The sequence below is a fragment of the Cryptotermes secundus genome, unplaced genomic scaffold (genome assembly GCF_002891405.2).
Source record: "Cryptotermes secundus unplaced genomic scaffold, Csec_1.0 scaffold1158, whole genome shotgun sequence".
Classification (NCBI taxonomy): Eukaryota; Metazoa; Arthropoda; class Insecta; order Blattodea; family Kalotermitidae; genus Cryptotermes; species Cryptotermes secundus.
The window spans coordinates 343649-362363 of NW_019729912.1; the positions used below are offsets into that span (position 1 = coordinate 343649).

At 37.7% G+C, this 18715-nt stretch overlaps 1 protein-coding gene across 14 annotated transcripts in view; it reads right to left on the reverse strand.

The window, feature by feature from the left end:
- Positions 1–2542: 2542 nt before the first annotated feature.
- Positions 2543–18715, reverse strand: part of LOC111865836 (glutamate receptor ionotropic, kainate 2) — a 236857-nt gene continuing 220684 nt past the window's right edge. For 11 of the 14 annotated variants that reach the window (XM_033751995.1, XM_033751994.1, XM_033751990.1 and 8 more), the window contains 4 exons: positions 17320–17545; positions 14977–15242; positions 11039–11233; positions 5595–6519 (listed from right to left, as the gene is read on the reverse strand). In XM_033751995.1, the coding sequence (XP_033607886.1) occupies positions 6403–6519; positions 11039–11233; positions 14977–15242; positions 17320–17545 (804 nt within the window). In that variant the 3' untranslated portion in view covers positions 5595–6402. The other 3 variants (XM_023854180.2, XM_023854177.2, XM_033751988.1) reach the window with 3 other exon arrangements.

Here is an 18715-nt window from a genome sequence, read left to right on the forward strand (position 1 = left end):
GGGATATAAATATGGGGACCTGGTCCTCCAGGTTGGCGATTCTCGAATCTGAGACAGCAAAATGTCGTCATGAGTCCTTCGTTTTTTATGACATATTGTTTGCTCATAAAACTCCGTCTGTCTTCAGTTTCTCACCCTTGACGGCACAGACAAAGATACGGTTGACGAAAAGTTCTCGGTGTGAAAAGTTGAATTCTGTGTTGCACTAGAGTGATTCATTTTATCACGATGCCTAAAGCAAAGCCATCTAAATCGTGTCATTGAAAGCAGATTGTAGCTGAATTTGGAGAAGATATACGTATTTTCAACTGACGGTAACATTTTATACAGCAAAATGTGTGACACAAAATTAGCGGCAGAAAAATGTTTCACGGTACAACATATCGGCAGCAACAAGCGAGCAGTGCAAAGGAAATCTGTGCAAATGTTATTGCAACAGTGTTCATGTAAAGGCGCAAATAAGTCATCGGATTTTTTCAGATCTGTGTGATGCTCTGGTGTCTGCAAATATTCCGTTTTGGGCTCTGAAAAAAAAAAATCTGGACGTGAACTGTGGTCGTTCTAACCCGGATGAATCCACCCTCAGGAAAAAACTACGTTTCCACGCGCTACAACAATATCATGGAAATGATTAGGAATAAATTGCATGGGAAGAAGATTTTCGTTTCTATTGATAAGATCTGCGATACGGAAGCTCGCTAGGTGGCAAACGTCATCATTGGAACCTTGGAAATTGATGGACCAGGTGAAGTGTTTCTGCTTAATAATGAGTTGCTAGAATCCGTTAATCATTCCACAATTTGTAAACGTTTTGACAGGTCGATGTTCCTACTGTGGCCAGAGGGTGTACGACACGACGTCTTCTTGCTTTTTGTGACCGATGAGGCCCCATGTATTTTAAAAGCAGGTAAGTAAATGAAGTCGTTTTATACGAAATTGGCGCACATTACTTGCCCAGCACAGAGTGACGGAGGAAGTGAGATCAAAATTTCCTCAAGTTAATGCTTTCGTGTCGTGGACGAAGAAGATTTTCGTCAAGGCTCCAACTCGTAAAATACAATTTAAATCTATGGCTCCTCGTGTTCCGCTACTCCCGGAATCCGTGATCGCAAGGTGAGGAACGTGGATTGATGCTACAATTCACTGCTGCTATCAGTTTTAGGCAGTGAAAAACATTATATATTCAATGAAGACAGAAGATGCGAGGGCAATTGAAGCTGCTCAGGAACAGTTCTCATGCAGCGAAATGGAAGGAGAGCTGGCCTTCATTAAGGCAAATTTCAGTTCCTTGACGGAAGGAATCCAATGCTTACAGGAGAAAGGAGCAACGCTAGGAGATTCGCTCGCGCTGGTGGTGGGGGGGAAAGAGCCAGTGATTTGGAGAAAGTGTCAGAGGACATTGGTAAAATGGTGTCAAGAAAAATGAAAAATGTTCTAGACAAAAATTCAGGTTATGAAACAGCAGCATTTCTCGAATTCTGACAGGAGAGTCTTTCAGCACTTTCAATATTGAAGAGCTTACTGCTAGTGATTTGGTACACTTCAATTACGCTCCCACTGTGTCTGTAGATGTGAAAGGAGTTTCCCCAAGTACAAGAATGTGATGTCGGACATTCACCTTTCGAGAATGTCCGCATGTTAACTGCCATCTATTGCAACTTTGAATGAGGTGACACTTAAATATTGGAATATATACCGTATAAGCGTTCCAACGCGGTAGAAAACATCGTATTAAAACATTTAGCTTCAAATTCAATCATATACTGCTTAATTTTCAACATAAAATCGAGGACGAACTTAAAAGGGCAACACTGAGTTCACAGTGTTAATAAAGATTAAAAATACATTTTAAAAGAATTAGTAATTTTCCATGACATGATACATTTTAGGTTGCTTTTTTAACTTTCAGGTCATTTTTCTGGATTTTTTTGGTCATTTTTAACATATTTTAGGTCATCCAAATCCGGGCTCTGATGATGATGATGATGATGACACAAATACAGTCTCAATTTGAAGTGATTTGTTGTTTTAAATTTATATTATGAGATATGATGTCAATATGTGTTTTAACTGTGTTTAGAATGAACCAAACAAACTTTGGCAGAAGCTAACGCATCATTGTATGAATTCTATTGTACAGCAAGAAAAATGTGTTGTATCATTGAAGTCATTCGATATTCTGAAAAGGAAGTGGCTGATACTGTCCCATCAGACCATGTTCTAGACTCTGTGTTCACCTTCCTCCACCAGATGTTATTGAATCAAGAGGAGAAAAACCATGAATTATCTACATGTCAGATCTACAGTGGAAGTGTCTGATGTGTTCGCATGCTACCTTCCAAGAATATATTCGTTCAATCTTGTATTGCAATGTTCAAAGTGAATAAATTTATTCAATTATTTTTAGCTTACTGTCCTTCTCTCAAGACTAAACGGACTTATGTGGTCATCACACTGTCTACATGTCTGTGTGTTGCCACATTTTAAATTCTGAACCACTTGATTGATGCTCAAGAAATATGGTAATAACATGCCACTGCAGGCAATCTCAGTCTCATTTAATCCTAATAATCTGTGCAGTTAACGCAGTGATTACTAATAAGAAATACATGTTCATCATGGAAAATTACAAGAAGAAATTACCCTAGGATTCAAGTGCATATGATCTGCTGTTTTTCTTAATTTATTTAATAATATTCTGTTCACTGTACTATATTATATATTGTACAAAAATGCCTGAAGACAACATGATTATGAATTATGAGTTTGTATTATCCATTTGACAAGGAATGCACTTTTCTTTGAGGTTCTTTGAGTTTGTTTTCATCAGTTCTTGAGTTCTTCAGGGGTGAAGAGGAGGCACAGGGGAGCTGTACCAAGCTTATCAACCTATGTCACCTGTAAGCAAATTAAAGATTCATGAAGCTGCCACATGCATGCCTACATCAGATGACTAATAAGTACATGGAAGCAAGAGGTCATGATCCAGTTTAAGGTACTATACTAGCCTGAGGAGACTGATGAAAATAAAAAATAAACTTCATTCAGGAGATTAGATACTGAAAACAAATGAGAAATATTGCATCATGGAACACAAAGAAAAAAAGAGTACAGTGACAAAAGGTTGAAAAGCCCTAATCACAGAGTAAACCTTTATTTATTTTCCTGTACCAAATCACATTACATATTTAAACAATTAATTTTGAAACAAGAAAAATATTTCAACAATAAATAAATCTTGTAGCAAGTTAAGATGCAATTAATAATAGACTTACATGTATACACACCAACATTTAAATTCACAATGGAGATAATATGCATGTAGCATATATTCAACTACACACTCAATTCTTAACATCATTTGCTACACAGACTTTGCAATTACACTTGGCAGAATATGCTATCAATTTCCCTCAACTGGGTATGTGTGTTTGACAGCTAATGTACATACTGTAGTTTATATACAAATTCATACAGAGTGAATACAAGTATACTTGTTCGTACATAACACATATGACACTAATATCAGTCCCTTTTAAAAACAATTATTAGCATGCCAGAAAGGCTCATCATATCTGTAATTGGGGTGAGAAAACATAAAGGACATAGTTCACAAAATATGTATCCATTCAGTTTTAAAATTGAAATAGTTAACATAAAAACATTTTTCCTTCTTATGGGAATTTCTAAAATAGCAATGTGCACTTTCTTTTTAATTATCTTAGTGGAGGGTGGAGTCCAACTGGGTCCACTCGGCACGGCGGCCACTGATTGGCCTATTGTAACCTGCCCCGTGTGACTATGATGATGGAGAATTTGGTGGAATGAAGATTGGCAGGGAAAACTGAAGTACTCGGAGAAAACCCGCCCCAGCGCCACTTTGTCCACCACAAATCCCTCTTGACCAGACCCGGGATCGAACTCGGGCTGTGGGCGGTGGGAAGCCAATGACTAACCGCTTGAGCTATGGCGTGGCCAAATATGCACTCAGTGTGTTTTAAGAATGTTCCTTCAGATTAATTCCAAAACCCATAGCCAATCAAATATTTGGAATTTAAATTCTTGCAGCAATGAGTATCAAGATTATGGTCTTGTGGAGTGTGATGCCACATAATCTGGTATATGCAAGTAATGTTTCAAAGGATCCTACTGTGTCCATATTTAGGCCAGACCACAATGATGGACGCTGAAGATGGATGCAGGAGGTTCCTCAAAAATGTTGATGCCCACCTATCAAACAACATGGCATCACAGGCCAGGAGGCTGTAACCTTGAATGAATTATTCAGTCACCCATAACTATTTCAGCTAAGTTAGAGGTTCAAAATTGCAGAGTAAAGGACGGATAATGACTCTCAACTTTAAACCAATGAACTTGGCTTTAGCATACTCTCGTTTCTTGCCAGCATGAAGCTCTGCATCAATATGACACATTAAAACATTTCAGTGTCACTTCCCAGAAACATTGTTTTGTGACATTTGTTTGCAGAATTGTGAAGTGAAATATGAGAACTGTCATCAGTGAACTGTCTTAGAATTATATACAACAACGGTAATATATTTGTCACATGAATGTTTAAATCAATTCTCAGTTGAACTGACAACAAATATAGCATAATATTCTGAAGTCAAACCTTTGTGTAATTCAGTGATTTCATATATTCATTTTCACCCATACTGTTTCTTGTTACAAATTCATTTATATGAATTGTACTGGTATGTCTTGAACTAGAAATTGTTACTTTACTTTGCCAGCTGATGTAGATGACTTTTGATGGCTTCACAGCAGATATTTACATAACCACAATGACACATTTATATCAGGTCAAATGAAACAACAGCTTCGTGGTAGCACTTTCAATTTTTAAGTTAAAGTATATATTCACTGCACCATTTCTGCAAGAAAGTTTATATACCGTATCTTTGAAATTAAAGATACTTGTCCTATAATACAATAATTGACATAAGAGTCAGATTCAGAATGCAGTCGTTGAAATGTCTCTTTAATTTATTACTCATTTATGAGTCCTAATATTTTTCAGTGCACAGAAAGATGATCTGTTTCAGTTGAAACTGTATAGACACTGCAACAATTGACATTGCTGTTGGCTGCTTGACCATGTGAGGTAGCGATCGCCATATGGAAATGATGATGACTCAGAAACTGTTAAATTTCAGTTGGCTGACTTGAATGTCTTGATACTGATAAATCAGTGGCTTGTGATATGGCACACTTATCTACCAGTTTAGATGCAAACTGCTAGGTGGAATCATAATCAGGGTGTACCATGGGAGGATGAAGATGATGTTGGAGATGTGGAGGAAGCTCCATGGGAACTCCCAAGCTGCCTCGCTAAAAAATATAATCAACAAACTCTATGTAAGGTAGTTGTGGTGTCATGACACTGAATGATATTTGTTCCCTTTCACTCTTGGTCTGAGACCAATATATTATGAAAAAATGTGCCAGTCAAATGGTGGACTCAGTCTGACAGTCCCAAAACTCTTAAAAGAAAGGTAAAAACAGTTGTCCCTGTGCTTATCTAATTAAGCACTACACCATGAAGGCATATGGGGGATTTTCTTGACCTCGGTACTAGTTGGAGGTGAGTGGTCAGCTTCACGTTCCCCGTACCCATTGGATAAGAGGTTGGGTGGACCCCAGAGCCCGACTGGACCACTTTGAGAAGAAAAACACTCAAAGGTGTATGCAGCTAAACTTGGGAAGTCATGCCCCACTCCATAAGTAGAATGATTTCCACATGTTTTAAACATAGAAAAATAAGGATAGTAATGGTCTACCAGAATATAAGGCATCACATTCCAGAAGAGAGTACAAGTTAAAGCTTACTTGCACAATGAGCAGATGTTGTAGTGGTAATCCACTATAGAGTTGTATTTAGGGGAGACCTGTGTTATTCTAAGTTTGATTCTCGGCTGCGGAATTGGCGACCATGAGAGTCCTTTTATAATCTTCCTCCTTCCTAGAGAAGGGGTAATTGGTGAATTGGTTTGTTGACCAGTTGTATACATCTCTCAGAACTACTAGTAACTACAGTGCCACTGCTGATCTCCACAATTCACAGATCACCACAGTGCCCCCTACCCTTTTCCAGCCTGCCATGTCTTCAACAGCCATTCCCTAGCACCACTGTTTAACAGTGGGGATTCTTCAGCTTCTCACACACAGGTCCTGTCTTCACAGCCTACCGTGCAGGACTCAACTTTTAACTGACAACCAGCTAGGTCCTAGGCTGGCAGCAATTTCACACCAACCGCTTAGTCAACTGAACTGCTTCAGCTAGCATGGGGTCAAACAGCAGAACTCTATTCTTCGGTAATATACTCCTCAAGCACTGTCGTCCTCTTGACTACTGAAATCAGTCTTCTGGCCACAAAGAAATCAAACAACAGAATGTTGCTCTTCTGTAGCATTGTCCTCAGGCACTGAAACCAACTTCTGAACATGCACATGCACATTTGCTACCTGGACTATCATGAAGCTGGACTGTGCTGCTACCTAGTGATTCACATAGAAAACGTATTACGTCTATTGCAGTTGTTTTACTTCCATTTGCGACATATTTACTGATTCTTTCTTGTAGTTCAGTGAAACCCACCATTTTAGGTTCCTTTGGATATAAGTCAATGTGGACATTAAACTGAAGAAAATCTTAAATGTAGCAAATTTAACGCCGAGATTATTGATCTTGGATCACTGAAAGTTAAAGTTAAATGAGGTACAACATTAAATTGAGAAATATTAAATGGTCCAGTATTCTCCTCCACACCCTGTTGTCAAACAATCTCAAACCAAAATTTTCAGATCCACAGGAAACTAAGGATTTTTGTTGCCTGCTTAATTCTAGTCTAAGTGAACGTAGTGGCATCTAATAAAATTTCTGTGTTCTGTATAATATTTATCTTTTCAGCCAAGAAATTGTTGGCCGCTGCCACCACCACTGAAAAGCTGCTGATATGTTTCGATCATTTCCAGTCTTATCTGACTATCTTGGACCTTCTTTACACTATATACTGAAGGGTAGTAGAAAAGCAATGACATGAAATGCCACATGTTTCACATCAGTCTGAATAGGAAGTTTGGGGGACAAATATTTACTTATACAGACTTTCATTGAAACACACTTTTATTAACTTAACTGGTTTCGAGGTACACAACATGCTTTGAGCATACTGTGCAATACCTCTTTCCAGACTGAATCATAGGTTTATTTGAAAATTATGAATGAGGGATATTCTGTCTCATGGTATTCCCACTTTCATTCCAGCACCTGACAAATGAAGAATCTGCGGTCAATAATTGATTCACAATAACAGACTTCATAGTGACAATTGCCAATTATTTTGTCTATGCAGAGAGTTCAACTTTAGAGTACAGTGTTATATACAACTTCACATATATCTGAGAAAAGAGATATTTCTTGATAAATCTTTTACTCATTTTTTCACTCTGTGTATGCATTGGTCCAATAATACCAGATTCTGTCCATTGCTGAGACAATTCAGTTTTATTTCAGTAGTATCAATAGTTTATTATATTTAAGCATCCTGTTGCACTCTACACGATAAATGATACAAACTCTGTCCTAAGTGCAAACACTATATATTATATGTCTTTGATCTTGTTCTTTCTACACTACATGTTTCGGCCTCTATCGGCCATCATCAGGTGTATACTCTTAACGTTGCTGCCACACTGAACCCAGTCTAAAATTTAACATTTAAAACACAATGTCACATTCTTCGTATTATCAACACCTACATCGTTGATATGTGTCTGGTATGTAGATTATGTTGCACACGTCAAATTTGATATTCTTGTAGTAGCACTACATTAAATTTAAAATTTAGAGAAAATTTTAAAAGGTTTTAAAAACATCATAACTAAAGATTTTTAGAGTATCAAATATCAAATTTGACGTGTGCAACATAATCTACATACCAGACACATATCAACGATGTAGATGTTGATAATACGAAGAATGTGACATTGTGTTTTAAATGTTAAATTTTAGACTGGGTTCAGTGTGGCAGCAACGTTAAGAGTATACACCTGATGATGGCCGATAGAGGCCGAAACATGTAGTGTAGAAAGAACAAGATCAAAGACATATAATATATAGTGTTTGCACTTAGGACAGAGTTTGTATCATTTATAGTATCAATAGGCTTTGATGCAAGTAAAGAGGTTGGTCTCGAAGTAAACACAGAGGAAACTAAGTATATGTTACTGTCTCATCAAAATGCAGGGCAAAATCATGACATAAAGATAGGGACAAGATGTTTTGAAAATGTGGCACAGTTCAGATATTTGGCAACAACGATAACAGATTGAAACCTGATTCAGGAGGAAATTAAGAGGAGATTGACCTTGGGTAATGCTTGCTACCTTTCAGTCCAGAAACTTTTGTATTCTCGTCTGTTGTCCAAAAACATAAAAATTAGAATATACAGAACTATAATTTTGCCTGTGGTTCTGTATGGCTGTGAAACTTGGTCTCTGACATTAAGGGAGGAACACAGACTGAGGGTGTTTGAGAACAGGGTGTTGAGGAGAATATTTGGACCGAAGAGACAAAGTGACAGGAGGTTGGAGAAAACTGCATAATGAGAAGCTTCATAACTTGTACTCTTCTCCAAGTATAATTGGAATGATCAAGTCAAGGAGGATGAGGTGGGCAGGTCATGTAGCACGAATGGAGGCGACAAGGAATGCATATAGGGTATTGGTGGGAAAGCCAGAAGGAAAGAGACCACAGAGAAGACCAAGGAGTAGGTGGGTGGACAATATTAAAATGTATCTTAGAGAGATAGGATGGGATGGTATGGATTGGATTGGATAGATCTGGCTCAGGATAGGGACCAGTGGAGGGCTCTTGTGAACACAGTAATGAACCTTTGGGTTCCATAACATGCTGGGAAATTCTTGTGTAGCTGCAGAATTGGCGGCTTCTCCAGTAGGGCTCATCTCCATGAGTGAGTAAGTAAGTAAGTATCAATAGGCTTATGGATTCAAAAATATATTTTACTTCTGGTTTGAATCAATTCTACATCAAGATATATCAGAAAATGTTGTAGTGTTAGATGTGCATTTTTACTTCTATTTGTACAAGGTATGTTAGATTTTACACATTTCATACCATCCTGTATGGAACACAACAAGGAAAACTTTTAAAATTCATTCGATATAAATGAAATTAAAGTATTCCCAGCAATAAACATACTAATGGAGATAAAATGAGCACACATTTACCCCAATTGTTTGGTTTTCTCATAAACAATTGAGAGCCATACATACCATCACTAATACACTCAGCAGGTTCAGTTATTTGTCACACATTCATCTAAATAATTAAAATTAGTGTCGCAAAGCAATCAATTCGTCTGCAACAGATTATATAAGATCAGGCTACTTATAACTATATGAGGAAATAAATGAAAGAAAATTATGCTCTAACAAGAGCTCAAGCAACTGATTAACGCATGGTCATGTTCAAGACAAAGATAAATTAGAACAATAAATTTCCAGAATACTGTTATTAAAAGAAGATGCAAGATATGGTTTAGGGCAGACAAATATGGCTGTCAAAGTTGTGGCCTTCTGGGTAGTGACACCATGTAATCTGATAGATGGATACCAATATTTTAGAGGAATATACTGCCTCCATCTTCACCATGAAGTGTGTTGGGTGAGGAACCAGATGGTGTATGGGAAGGTTAGCCACTTAGATCGACAGGAGGGGCTGAGGAAACAGTATCAAATCTAGGCTAACAGGAATGGTAGACAGGGTGCTAACTTTTACCATTGGTCCAGAAACTAAAATTAGCTAGATTCTTGGGAAACAGTTTAAACAAATTCAAAGGGCATATAGGCTTTGAAGCCAATGAGACAGAGCTCAGTATTGGTCCACCTGATCTGAAAGTATGGTCCATTTGAAGTGATAAGACAAGGGTACATTAATATCATTAGCTTACATTTACTTCTAAACCGATGTTTACCAAGAGAACAGAAAGGGAGTGTCATCACACAACTGTCATGCCCCTACATTGTGAAGGCTTATATTGTTTTTTTGACAAGGGTGATACATATACCACTAATATAAAATAAAGAAACATAATTACAGGAACTATCTTGGTCTTTGTAGATGATGTAGTTACTAATCAATATGGACTGCATGCTTTAGACCCTGCAAGGCAAAATTTTAGACTGAAACATCTGACTTGGTTGTCTTTTGGTAATGTGCCATTGGACCCTAGGTCTGGAAGTTGAAACCCAGGTCACAGATCAAAGGATTTTTAAGGGCGATAAAATCTTATAGCAGAACTTCCTTTGGAAGAGAAGTACAGCCGGGTGTCACATGTATATTTATGTCATGATAAGAGATGAGTGATGGCAAAATTACATGCCATTTTCCAGTCGCCCTCAAAGATCCCCACTCTGCTGCTAGATGCCATACCCTGGTCACACAACTGCAGAGATCTCTGACAGACAAGAGAGGGAACAACTTGAAATCGCTCAATCCAACTGAAGGATAACTGGATAATGTAAAGTGTCAAAGTGGCGTCTAAATGGAAAAAACAACTTAACTGTCAAAGTGCAACATCAGAAACCAAGCAATGAACCAATCAGCCAACTTTTTAAACGGTTTCACTGGATTAGTTGGAAATAAATATTTCCATGATTCATGGACAGCCCAGCAAAACACTTAAAACATAAGTTATAAAAGAGAATAGGAATTTCATTGTTCATCCACAGGATATGCATACTGCAACAAAGAAACCTGATGGAAGTTCAGTGCATGCAAAGTGGGATCACGATTATCAGCTGACAGGTATTATTTCATATTTTTCTATGAGAGCTAACACAATGCAGAATCAATAATTTGTTCTGTTTTGCAACTTTCTATACTCATGTACAATAGGGATTAGAAGTGTTGGCTGTCCATGATCCTGTGTTAGACTGTAACACAATCTGAGTTATCACATTTATGAGTTTGCTATTTATTGCTATCAATTACCTGAGAATGAAGTCCATTAGAGGGAGGGTGTGGTGGCAATTCTAGCCCTGCTGGTACATATGTTGTACCAGGAATGCATTTTGAACATTGTCTCTTGAGTGCTGGGCGCTGTCGTGAACCACGGCATTTCAGAGCAAAACACAGTTCCTCTGTCATCTCAGCACACAACGATTGATGCGGTACTGGGATTGCTCTCTGTAAAGAAGACTTCATTGAATGACAGTGGGTCTTCCTTGAGCAGTTTATAGTTAGATTCTAAATGGTTCTGCATTCTTGTTCATGGATTTGGTTTGTTGACTTGATTTGTTGCATACAATATCTGTTTCTTTTCCTACCTCAGTTTCAGGTCTGTACATATTTCATCACAATTTTTAATGCATATTTTCATGTTACCTCCCATTAACAAACCCTTATCTCAGGCATTTATATAGCTATATTTATAACGACATAAGTTGTCCAGTGACTGAGGTTAGCTCTTTCTAATGAACCCAACAAAGTGTAGGTGTATCACACTCCCCCACCTGAGGATAGAAACAGATCCAGTTTACAAAAAACTTGTATTTCTTTAGAATACACGAGAGTGGACATAGTCCAAAAACCAAGTAATTTATAGTTATTAAGGTCAAGCTATTCTGTGTTAATAAAAACCCCAAGGGCTTATCATGTGTTCACAAATTCCTTCTATTATACCTGCCATGGCTGAAAGTCAGAATATCCCCAAAATTTTCAGAGAATAGCTACCGACTCCAATTTTAATAAATCTGCCCAACAATTTAGGTGCTGATAATAGGATACAAGCAGATGGGCTAGCTCACTTGACCACCATATACCACTATACAAAAAAGGTGACAAATCTAGTACGTCAAACTATAGACCAATCTCACTATTAACTGCTTTTTCTAAAGTACTTGGGAAAGTTATGTACAATAGATTAAGCTGTGTGAACATCCCATATATCATGCTACTTCTATAGTGCTCACTTTTTCACCATCACGCGCGCTAACCAATCAAATTGGTTCCAACGTCCACAATTATACAGCACTTGCTGCGAGCCTGCATCCACATCATTACATGCGCTAGCCAATTAGCGCCCTGCAAATTGTTGCTCCTCAAATGCAAGTTTCGCTCCGCCCACCGAGCATTGTATAAAAAGGAGCAGCTCCAACCCAGCAGTATCAGCAGTCTTCAAGCGGTCTACAAGCAATCAGCAACTTTGTCGCCAGCGCTCGGTCTTCAGAGGCATCGGCACTTCACTGTGCCAGGCACGACTGCCTCAGCTGTCCAGCGGTCACACCTGACTCACTGGGCAACTCGACTGCCTCAGTTTGCCGGTGGTCATCCCTGACACACTGGGCAACTGGCGTAGCTACCGCCTCTCCACTCTTGCAAAGCAAACCTTTACCAGCAACCAAGCAACCTCCAGCAACGGCTGCACTGCGGCCAGTCAACTGATTCAGCCGCCTCGACACACCGCAACAAACATCCCTTCCTACCGGTGCGCGCCACGCTACTTCACTGGCCAAGCATCTCAGCAACCAATGGTCCTTTTCAGGACCTACAAACTTTTCCGAAGAAGTGGATTGTCATTGAAGTAATGACAAGACAAAAACCCCACAAAGCCATTATTTGCAAACTAATAATATACTGGTCCCAGAAAAATTCAACTTCAGGAAGGCAATATCCACTGAAAACGCAGCCTTTATGCTAACAGACAGTGTATTAAAATCTATTAACCAGAAAATGCTTGTAGGTGGAATATTCTGTGATTTAGCTAAAGCTTTTGATTGTGTTAATCATGAAATTTTGTTGACAAAATTACAATTTTATGGTATTCAGGGAACAATGGCAGGTTGGTTCAGATACTACCTTGTAGCTAAAAAACAAAAGATTCAAATAAAATTATCAAATGCAACCCAAAGTACTTATTCAAAATGGGGAACAATAGAGCATAGAGTTCCTCAGGGGTCAATTTTAGAACCTTTGCTTTTTCAATCTATATAAATGACTATGAAGAAAGCAGTCTTCTGGGATTTGGCACCGTGTATATGTGGTGTTAACCGACGTTTCGGAGGAACGTATCGCCTCCATCTTCAGGGTAGAAGAGAAAGTATAAGAAATCTGCAAGCGACAAGACTGTGAGACTGCTTTTACCGTTCTCACGGTCTTGTCGCTTGCAGATTTCTTATACTTTCTCTTCTACCCTGAAGATGGAGGCGATACGTTCCTCCGAAACGTCGGTTAACACCACATATACACGGTGCCAAATCCCAGAAGACTGCTTTCTTCATAGTCACCGCCGTGAAAGCCTCAAATCTTACATATATAAATGACCTTCCCCCAACAATAAAGACCCACTCAATATCCATAATATTTGCTGATGACACTAGCATAATAATTTCTGGTAAGAATTTAGATGATTTCTGTATGTCATTGAACAGTGTTCTCTCTTATATGAGTAAATGGTTTGCTGCTAACAAACTGGCCCTGAATCTAGATAAAACAAATATAATAAAATTTATAACAAATAATACACCTCAATATCCATTAAGAATTGGATATAATAATAAATATATAGAAGAGTCAGTACACACAAAATTCCTTGGCTTACAAATTGATATCCACTTAAACTGGAAATACCATATTGATCAGTTGGTTCCGAAGTTAAGTGGAGCATGTTATGCAGTAAGAGCTTTGTTACATGTCAGCAACACTGATATACTGCAATCAGTTTATTTTTCCTACTTTCACTCTATAATGATATATGGAATAATATTTTGGGGTAACTCATCTGACAGCAAAATGGTATTTACATTACAAAAGAAAATCGTTAAAATCATGGTGGGCACAAAAGCTCAAAATTCTTGTAGAGAGCTATTTAAGAGATTACAGATCTTACCTCTTCCATCTGAATATATATTTTCATTATTAAGCTTCATTATAAACAACTAAGAACATTTTCAGACCAATTCGGATGTACACAGTGTGAACACGAGAAACAAGCACCATCTCCATAGACTGGTTGCTAACCTGACATGTTTTCGAAAAAGCGCATATTATTCTGGCATAAAAATTTCAACAATCTATCATATAGTCTAAAAAGTCTAATGAATGAAAAGGCGCAACTTAAATTAGCACTGAAACAATACTTAAGTACACTCATTCTACTCTGTTGATGAATACCTCCCATCTAAAAATGACTCATCCTTTTAAAAGGTTATGTACATAGCATAAGTTGACAGTATTGACTTATATATGTGGAATTCTTTTCTCTGTTGTACTGTATTTATGGCTTTTGTATTTGTATGACTTGTTCCACATCCTACAGCCATTATGACTTACTTTGGCTCTGCAGAATGTTTGTATGTATGTATGTATGTATGTATGTGTGTATAAATAGTTAGACTAATACAGTGCAACCTGGGTAACCCAGCCTAATTAAAGCACTGCTGTCTTTGAAGTATGAAATCGTTTGTGTTAATGCATGTCAAACAAAGAATTCATATCTTTCAATAAAAGTACTTATTCAAAAGATTTACAGGTACATTTTATACATAAACAACTACAAATCTGTCTCGAACAAAAGGGCATTTGACTATATGCCAGACTTGGAGCAGGCAGTAACCTAGTTACAATTTTCACCGCCTACAGAGGCAGGTTCATTAACATATAGTAATATTTCACAGGAATTCATTTTTACTGCCAAGCAAGTAAAACAGTTAAATTAAATTTTGAATTTTTGGAGATTCTGATTCTCTTTTGGTGGTGTTGTAAGCCAGTTCACATTACTGAGAGTTCAAATTAATATTGTTCAGATGTCTGAGGTTCCGCCATATTGGTTAACATACAGACAACTAACATATTTTTCTTGACTGGCGCCGAAAATTTAGAATATCTTCTACACCCAGAAGTATGTGAAAGTTCGGGCAACCGGTACACACCAACTCAGCCTGGGTGTTGCGCTTGGAATTGTAGCAGAATTCAAAGATGGCAACAATGACTGCTACAGCCAAACCACAGAGTAACACAACAAACACTCCACCAATGTTGTCTACTCCCAAGGCATTTGCTTTGCTCTCTTTGCCTTTTTCATTGCGTGTGCAAGTATCACCAGGATTTTTCCACCATTTGTCATACAGCATCTGAATCTCTCCTCGTTCTTGTAGCTCCAATATTGCCAGTGAGATCTTGTCTCGCCACGGTGAACCTAAAAGAGATGTCAGTCCCTAAATTAATAGGAACTATTACCTTGCAGCTAACCCTATGGATCAAGGCTTGCATGACCACACAGGTGAACTAAAGCAGCCATATGGTGCAGTGTAATTTACAAACTTGTGTTTTATCAACAAATATTCAATTTTGCTAATCATGTATCTGTTTGTATCACGGCATTATTATAAGTAATCTAAACACATTAGCTAACAATGTAAATAAAATTGTTTTGAGAATTATGACACTAATGACATTTTTTCACAGTGTCTGGAAATTTATGTTATTACAAGAAATAAAGTGTTGAGAAATTTGATTTGTTTCAACTAAGGGAGTTGCAAGATTATGGTATTTAGGCTTCTGCAGGCCTTGGTAAGACCATATTGTGACATGTAGATGCGTTACTAACTAATGACCATGATACAAGCAACTATGCAATAGCCATTGCTAAATAATGGCTCCCCAAATAAGCATGTGCCCAAGGCAACGAAAGAATACAGAAATAATGGAAGAGAAGGTTTTTACACGGTCCGTGCCGAGATGTTACAACCATGACCAGTTAACAGTTGCAGTTAGTTCAAGGGGCTGCAGCAGGATTTCTGCAAGTATTTTGGTTTCCCCTGCCATTTCGCATTCCACTGATTGCTCCACAATCATCATCATCATCATCTGGGGTTGGTACAATAGAGCAATAGTGGCCTCAGTACTAAGTGGACTCAGTTTCACCCCATGAGAGAAGAAAAGTAGTTCTTGGGGCTTGACCTACTCTAACTCTAACTCTGAGTTGTAGTTGGCTTGGCGCCAAGATGAACTGAATGGCGGTAAATCGCCGGTCGTAAAGTAAATCTGACTCTGAGTTGCAGTTAATTAGAGAATTGCTGGGGTTCAGCCATTGTGAGCTGTTGCTGTTAGAAGCTAGTAGCTGAGGCTGGAGACATTTCGGGAAACAAGTGAAAGGGGAAAGTCCACCATTAGAAGCCACTAGCAAGCAACAACAGTCAGTGGGGGGGTTGTGTGTGTGTGTGTGTGTGTGTGTGTGGTGTGTGTGTGTGTGTAATAGCAAGCTGCATAGTGTAGTCATGCACTGTATCAAATTGTGCCACAAATTGAGTCATCAATCGAAAACCCGTCTATAGTCAGTCTATCATGTGACAATATATCCACTTGACATCATCATACATAGAGTCAAAATTCTGGTTGCTCACTCAACTGGGACAAGTTAATTTTGTAAGCTGGTGAGCAACAATTTAGAGTTCACATAAATTAACAAACTTTATGTGTATTGTAGGATGTGAGGTTCTTACAGTGATGGTTATGAAGACTTTTAGCTACTGGGATATAATGCCATATAGTTGGGTGAAATTCAACAGACATATTGGAGGAACCACGACCTATATCTTCAGGGTCAAAGAGTAAGTCAAGGAAGGAACAAGCGTGATGGAGGTAGAAAAAAGAGTTCTGCTTGGAAGAATGTGTTGTGGCCTATTTGAAGGTACTATCCTGGAATTCACTTGGAGGGACTAAGATAAAAAATGACAGATCTCAGTCTGAATTATTGGTGGCCTGGCCACAATTCATATTTAGCACATACCACATACAAGACAGAAGCGTTATTACCTGTGCAAACTTACTTGGTGGGACCTAGTTCTATTCAGTGACTAAATCCTTAAGGGTGAAGTGGGTGGTTCATGAAACATGCACTCAGGAAATAATTACTGCCTACAAAATTTTGGTCACAAAGTCCAAAAAATAGAGACCACATAGGGAGATAATAATAAACGTATCTTAAATAAGCTGAGTGTGAAGTGATGGACTGAATTTGAACAGCTCATGATAGGGTCAAATGGCAAGGCTTTATGAACGTGAAAATAACTCTTAGATTCCATAATGAAACATGGAATTCCTTGACCAAGCCAGTAACCATCATATTTCAAGGAACATTCTGTATGGAGACTGAAGTGATGTTTAATTAATCTTGAGCACAAGACATATTTTGAGTCTCTTCAGGCATCTTTAGGCTTCTTCCACCACATGGTCTACAAAGTATGGTGTAGTTCCCTCACTTTATGACTCACCCATGGGCGTTGCAATGCCATAACCTTTCGAATCCAGAAGTCCACCAATCTGTGTGAGATTGCAGTCTCTCTGTACAATGTAATCCAACATTGTTGATTCCATAAGGAATGCATAGTTGCCTTCCAGAACCCTCTGGATTCCTTCCTCATAAGTGGGGACAAACACAGATGGCTTTTTATTCTCCATGAATCTCCACATTTTCTTGTATGTCTCAATCATTGAATCCTGTAAATACCAATACACATGTTAAGAGAAGTTAGATTTGTTTCTTTTTCTGTTTCCTAAGACAGCTCAGAAAAAAAAAGACTAAGACTCCCAGACTGCAAATTTCAACAGTGACAGTGGATAGTGGGATAATATTTCTGTCCTCAAACATTATCACTAGGGCCCGGATTTCTATGGCATGTCATATTTTTTTCCTAGGGTTTNCTATTTGAGATCTGACCACTCTTCAAAAGTTCTGTTGCAGTAACCAGACAATATTTACAATTTCTGCACCAACAACAGGCAACTGCTATGAACCGGCAACTATTCACAATTTGTTTAAAATTTCTCTACTTGTAAGTACTTATTACCAAAATCTGGCCATTATTTATGATCTCCATGATAGTTTCCAAGCATTAATTATAATTTCTGTGCCAACACCAACCGCTGTTTATGATTTCTATGCTCATGTCTAGTTACTACTGCGTTGTGAACACTATTACAAATTTCTGTGATAGTATGCAATAAATGTTCACAATTTGTTTGCAAGTATTGAATTGAATTGAATTGAATTTATTTACATTCCGTAAATCCAGTACAGGCGAGACACCATAGGATATGGAACAAGTCAAGTTAGAATACATAGTATCTATACAATAATACAGTAATATTGCAATTAAATGAAGTAAAAACTTATAATATTTATAATACACCTTAAACAATGATCAAGAAATTTATCAAGATTTTTCATGGACTAAAATAAAATTTCCATTAAGACTTTCATTCATTACTCATTCCATTAATCAAGTGCGTCAAATTAAATGCATATAGAAGAGACAGTTATCATACAAAATTCACTTATTAAAACAATCAAAAACAATAGATTAATCATATAATATAAAATAAAAATAATAAAAATAGTTGACAACTTCAGGTGCAACTTAGTCAATAACAGAAATCAAAAGCACGCAAGCCAACATGCTACAATGCATAGTCATACACATACCGTGCATATTTCACCAAAATATAATTCATGATCACATATGCAAAACTTCACAGTAATAATAAAATGGTTAACAGACACTTATTCAAACATGTTCTTCAAACTATCATACAAGATGTAATACCCATCAAGACAAATAAAACAGGATAATTACGTAATTTGTAGTTTATGACATATTTCTATATCAG